This window comes from Lipotes vexillifer, unplaced genomic scaffold, assembly GCF_000442215.2.
Source record: "Lipotes vexillifer unplaced genomic scaffold, Lipotes_vexillifer_v1.1 scaffold668, whole genome shotgun sequence".
In the NCBI taxonomy this organism is placed as follows: Eukaryota; Metazoa; Chordata; class Mammalia; order Artiodactyla; family Lipotidae; genus Lipotes; species Lipotes vexillifer.
The window spans coordinates 4,001,565-4,007,603 of NW_006785319.1; the positions used below are offsets into that span (position 1 = coordinate 4,001,565).

The 6,039-nt window shown below is 46.7% G+C and overlaps 1 protein-coding gene across 1 annotated transcript in view; it reads left to right on the plus strand.

The window, feature by feature from the left end:
• The first annotated feature begins 1,388 nt into the window (after positions 1–1,388).
• Positions 1,389–6,039, plus strand: part of CBR4 (carbonyl reductase 4) — a 17,689-nt gene continuing 13,038 nt past the window's right edge. The window contains exons 1-3 of the mRNA XM_007457376.1: positions 1,389–1,530; positions 3,083–3,203; positions 3,936–4,072. Of these exons, the coding sequence (XP_007457438.1) occupies positions 1,389–1,530; positions 3,083–3,203; positions 3,936–4,072 (400 nt within the window). The remainder of the gene's footprint in view (positions 1,531–3,082; positions 3,204–3,935; positions 4,073–6,039) is intronic.

Here is a 6,039-nt window from a genome sequence, read left to right on the forward strand (position 1 = left end):
ACTTCAGGCCGAGCACAAGCACGGAGACCCAGACTGTTTGGAACCAGAGGCTGATGACTGAGATTGCTGGACCACCACCCTGTTACCTCACCACCAACCAATCAGAAGAGGGGTACACACTCCGCAGACCTCCTAGCAAATTGTGCCCATAAAAACTCCTTCCCTGAAACTGTTACCGAACCAAGTTCATGGGCCAGACACACAGTGAGGTCAACAATACTGACACGTCAGACTCTGGAGCAGGGAGAGGTTTATGGCAGGGCCATGCAAGGAGATGGGTGTCTTGTGCCGCAAAAACCGCCAAAGCATTTTTAAAGGCCAGGTGAGGGAGGGGGTGTGGCTGGTTGTTGCACATTTTGTGTAGGAATCCCTTGTTCTTGCAGCTTCTCCACAAAGGTCAGGTCACGATGTTCCTGTAAACCTCCAACTAGACCAACGTTATTCTTTGTTCTGCAACTTTTTATCTCTGTATGAATGGAAAAGTGGTGTCCCCTTAAAGGTCAGAGCCTTGAGCACTGGCTCTCCTGTATATTTCAGGCTGCAGGCAACATTCTTAAATCAAAGTAAAAGCAACAGAATACAAAGGTTAAAGTGGAAGAAACAGACCCACTATGGAGTCAGGCTTGTTCTTCCCTCTTACAGCCCTATACGAAACATTTCTCTGCTCCAGACGTGCCCACGGTTTGGTTTGTTAGGCCTCACGCACATGAGGCAAGCTGGACAACAGGAAGACCAAGGTCTGCTGTGACGCTGACTCCGCTGTCCACTCTTTCACGGGAGGACCTCAGGTCTCAGCCAAACACAACCTGGAGAGTCCATCCCGGGTCCTAACGCTGTGATCCCCGTGTCCCAACCCGGCACGGTCCTGATCTTACGACGGAACATCCAGCGTCCAGGGTGTTGGCAAAGCCGGAGCCCAGGGCCCGCCGACTGCAGGGCAGGCCCCACCCCACCCACGGCACCGCTACCGCGCCCTTCCGCCGGCGCCGAGACTACAAGTCCCAGCATGCAGCGCGGCCCCCTCCAGCTGGCTCTCGCCCCCCCCCCCCCGCCCTTTCCCCCATTCAGGGGGTCTATGAAGGGCCTTTGGAAACTGACGTGTCTAGGAGGGGGGGGGGGGCTGCCAGGGCCCCCGGTCTTTCCCGCCCACGCTCGCGTCCGAGGAGGGCGTGGCGCCCGTAGCCTCTGCGCACTGACGTCGGCGCGCCGACGTGACGTGCTAACGCGGCGCTCTGGGCGCCTCCGCCCTCCCGGGCTCCAGTCCGGCGGCGGGAGGCCTGGGGCGGCGCTTCGGTTTTTCGGAGCCGCCGTGGAGTGAAGGCGCGAGGCCGGTGGGAAGGGCCGGGCCTCGTAGTCTCCTCCCCCGGGTCTGCGGCTCCCCGTCCCAGATGGACAGGGTGTGCGCCGTATTCGGAGGCTCCCGGGGCATCGGCAAGGCGGTGGCCCGCTTGATGGCCCAGAGAGGCTACCGACTGGCCGTCGTCGCCCGGAATCTGCAGGGGGCCAGAGCCGCGGCCGGGGACCTGGGCGGTGGGTACCGACCGGGGGCGCCCCGCCTCCGCGCGGCGAGTATGAACCGCGGCCGGTGCAGGTCCGAGAAGCCGTCGTGGGCGCCCTCCTCCCCGGGCAGCTCAGGCTCACCGTGTGGGGCGCGGGGCGGTCTGGCGAGGGTTCCCGGCGCGCCTGTGTGTTATTGCGCGTCGGTATGTGTGCGCATGCGCAGGCAGTGCCGGCCCAGGACGTTTGCGGCCCTTCCATTCCTGGTTGTACTGGGTCTGCTTTCCTGTGTCCAAGGCACTGACGTCACTACGGTACTTTGGTGACCATCACCAAGGGACAATGAGATTTGTTCCGCCAGTTTCCCTGCTATTGCACTTAAACTCCATTTCCCCCCGCTTATTAGGAATGGATTGTCAGTTTCTCTGCGAATTTTAGTTTCCGGAGGGTAGGGAGACAGGGTGCTGTGAGGGTCCGAGCTGGCAGCTGTTGTTGAGGTAGTAGGCGGGCCGGGAGCAGGGGCACCGGGTTCACCGTCGGGGGTGGGGGGGCACCTTTACAGGAACGTCACCGACGGCTTCACCGAAGTGATTACGTGGGCCGCGGGTACGTTATGGACCAGAGAGCATCTCAGCCCTGCTTCTTAGATTCAAAGGGGCGAGAACGTGGGGGTCCTTCTGGGTCACCCCACGCCATCAGTGTTGGCTGGCCACGATGAAATCTGCTGGTTGGGTTTCAGGGGTTGTGGGTCCAGCATGTGTTCAGGTAAGAGCCGACCGAGATAGAGGCAGATGCTCTGGGGCCTTGCATTTCCTTGAATTACGTGGTCCATGAGTTTTCACCCAGAAAGTATCACTTCCCGGATGACCTACTGTCTTCGAATGTTTAAGGAGATAATTTTAATGTTAATGTATTAGGCAAGGTTAGCCAGAAGATAAACAGTTGTTTAGTGTTTTTAAAAATCTACATTTTAGAGTGTTAAAAAGGTGTATTATTAAATAAAGAATGCTTTCTTTGAAGGATAATTATTTTGGTATTTAAACACTTCAAAAAAAGTGGGTATGTTTAAAAAGCAGGTAAGAGTTGTTTTTGGTAAAAAAAGTTTTAGCATTTTTTTTTTTTTAACAGCTTCCTGCTTTGTCTTATCTTTCCTAATGGTCAGGCTTGAACAATAGTCGTCATAATATATGTGACATAGTTAAACAAGCAGAAAAATCCTAGAGTTTATTTCAGGGCCAGGAAACCAATTCATCAAAAACCTAACCGAATTAGACGTTAAGTTTCAAAAAAAGGAATATAAAACAGAGAAAACTGTTGAATTGCATAGCATGGGGTCAGTGTCAAAGCTATAAATATTGTTAGATGAATCATACAAAGTACTTTGTTTCTTGTTACTCACCTGCCCCCATCCAGTTTATTAGACTGAACTCCACGAAATCAGGAATCGGGAACATAATCATGTTTTATCTCGTGTTCTGGATAGAACAGATCTAGCTCATAGTAGATGCTTGACAAATGTGTATTGAATCATTTTTAAATTCAAGTTATACTTTATTAGTAATTCTGATCTAATTTTGTTGTATAGGAGATCATTTGGCATTGAGCTGTGATGTTGCCAAAGAACATGATGTTCAAAATACATTTGAAGAGATAGAGAAGAACTTAGGTCCAGTTAATTTCTTGGTAAATGCAGCTGGAATTAACAGGTTGGTCACAAAGTTAAGTACATTTCTATATGTCTTTTTTCCTTCTATGTCTCTGAATAATATGAATTAACATATTAATTAACTTGTTTTACTTCTCATTGGAAGAAAAACTATGTATTTTGAAACTTGATCTGTCAATCCACGCACTCTTTTCATTCTTTTATATTGAGATTATAGTAAGGGTACACTTCAGTTTTAACATTGTAATCCCCACCCATATTGAGCTGCAGAACTTTTCCAGAACCCCAGCAGGCTCTCTCAGTTTCTTCCCAATTAGTACTTCCTTATAGGTAACCATGGTCCTGACCTCTGCCACCATATTTGTTTTCTCAGTTGATATTAATGGAATCAGTGGGTATTCTTTTTTTTTTTAATGCATTTAGGACAGAATATTTAGAATAATATAAAAATTTACTTTTAAGCAAGGCGTAGTGTGGCAGTTACTTCATTCAAGCTATTTTGGCCACATGGCCCTACTTTGAGCAGTTAGGGGGATGTGCCCCTCTACCTGAGTGGGGCCAGGGCCTGTCCTCCAAGGGATCCTTTCCGGCTTATCAGTTGTTATTTTAGCGCCTCAAACCAAGTTTAAAATGTGCTCTCTAGGTGTTCTAGCTCAAATATAGAGCACTTCTTGTATTCTGCATTCAGAGAAAATGTTCCATATTTCTTGACTTTTTAATTTGTTTTGTTTTATCCCAATTTTAAATTACATGGTTTTTGTTTTTTTGGTAGGGATAATCTCTTAGTAAGGACAAATGTCGAAGATATGTTATCTCAGCTTCATACTAACCTCTTGGGCTCCATGCTGACCTGTAGAGCTGCCGTGAAGACAATGATTAAACAGCAGACAGGGTCCATTGTGAATGTGGGTGAGTCTGATCTCTGTGGATTTATTACTATCTCATGTACCATAAGAAAGTTATCAAGTAATTTGGAACATATTTACTTGTGAAACTTGGACGGAATGTATCTTTATTATCTGTAGAAAAAGGATTAGATTAACTGATTAATCGGTAGAACGGGAATCACCCATTTACATCCTTCTAGTGGTCAAGCAGATGTTATATGAGTGACACCACCAGGTATTGGGAAAGCGACAGCACAAGCCAGGTGATACATGACAAAAGGTGCCCAGTGGGGAATGGCTCATATCCAGCAGGTGGTTGCTGTGCACAAACATGGTGCAGTTTGGCCCGCTATTTGGATTTTTTAAGAGAAATTGGACATCCTGTTTTTTTTTTAACTTTTAAAAATATTTATTTATTTATTTATTTATTTATTTTTGGCTGTGTTGGGTCTTTGTTGCTGCGCGCAGGCTTTCGTTGTGGTGAGTGGGGGCTACTCTTCGTTGTGGCGCACGGGCTTCTCAGTGCGGTGGCTTCTCTTGTTGTGGCTCACGGGCTCTCGGTGTGTGGGCTTCAGTAGTTGTGGCACACTTGCTCAGTAGTTGTGGGTCACGGGCTCTAGAGTGCAGGCTCAGTAGTTGTGGCGCATGGGCTCAGTAGTTGTGGCTCAGGGGCTCTAGGCACACGGGCTTCAGTAGTTGTGGCGCACAGGCTTAGTTGCTCTGCGGCATGTGGGATCTTCCCAGACCAGGGCTTGAACCCATGTCCCCTGCATTGGAGGCGGATTCTTAACCACTGCGCCACCAGGGAAGTCCAAACATCCTGATTTTTATGTGAAACCGAATTTTCAAACTGGGCAAGAAATTAAAAACTTTTTGATAGTGGGGGCTAAAAAGTGATTTCTACAGTGCTTGCATGGGTCACTGATAAATCTAGTTCAGAGGTCTAAGAGGAGGTTTACTTAAGAGAACAACCTTTTCAGTTTTTTAGGGTGGATGTAAGTAACTCCTAGACTTCACTTCACCTGCCCCACAGGGCAGACAGACTGTAGAATGTGCCTGTAGACCTTAACATGCAAAGTGGCTTGAAGTTGTATTTCAGTCTGACAGTTTGAAAATAGCAGCATGCCATCTGCCTTTTAAGTGGTGATACCGTAGAAGGCCGCAGAAGGGGGATGCTGCTCTGTTAAAGTCAGTGACCCTGTTCTTTCTAATGCAGGAGATGTCTTTCCAAGCCAGAATGTAGGGTTTATATATAGGGTTTAAACCAGAATATAAGGGTTTTTAAAGCCAGAATATAGCGTTTTTCTTTTTTGAAAATGAGAAAAGGAAAGAATACTTTGCTAGTAAGAAGTAGAACATTTTTGACATTTACCCTTATAAATGTGAGAGGTCAGTTTTCTTATAAAAGCTTAGTAAATGAGTTGACCTTTGCCTTCTAACAGAGCCAGGTATGATTTGGGTTCTTGTTAGCTGGTACACTGGCCTGTATGTTTCACCTGATAAAGTGGGGTGTATTTGTTTAACTCTAAAATATCCCCCGTTTAGATATATATAAAAAGCCCATATCAGTACTTTGTTTACATGCAAACTTTTAGACTCATGCTGAAAGTAAATAAAAATAGAGTACTGAAAATAAACTAGGGGACTCTTATCACAGAGGAGACTACTTTAAACTGCGAGAAAGTCCATTGTATTTCAGAAGTTATCACTGACAGGTGAACTGTAGCGTATGGCGTGAAATAAAGCTGCTCCAGCCTCATGCTCGGCCTTTCCTCTTAAGCCTGCATTGTTCTTTCTTTTTTGTGTCTCTCCTTGTTTTTCTTTCTCCCCAAACCCCTTTCTCTCTCCACCTGCGTTTCCTGTGTCTGATGTGTCTTTTCTCTCTTTCTGTGCTTCATATATCTTCCTTTGTCATTAACTGGCATGTGACATCTAATGCGGTTAAATTTTTTTTTTTTTTTTTTTTTTTTTTTTTTTTTTTTTTTTTTT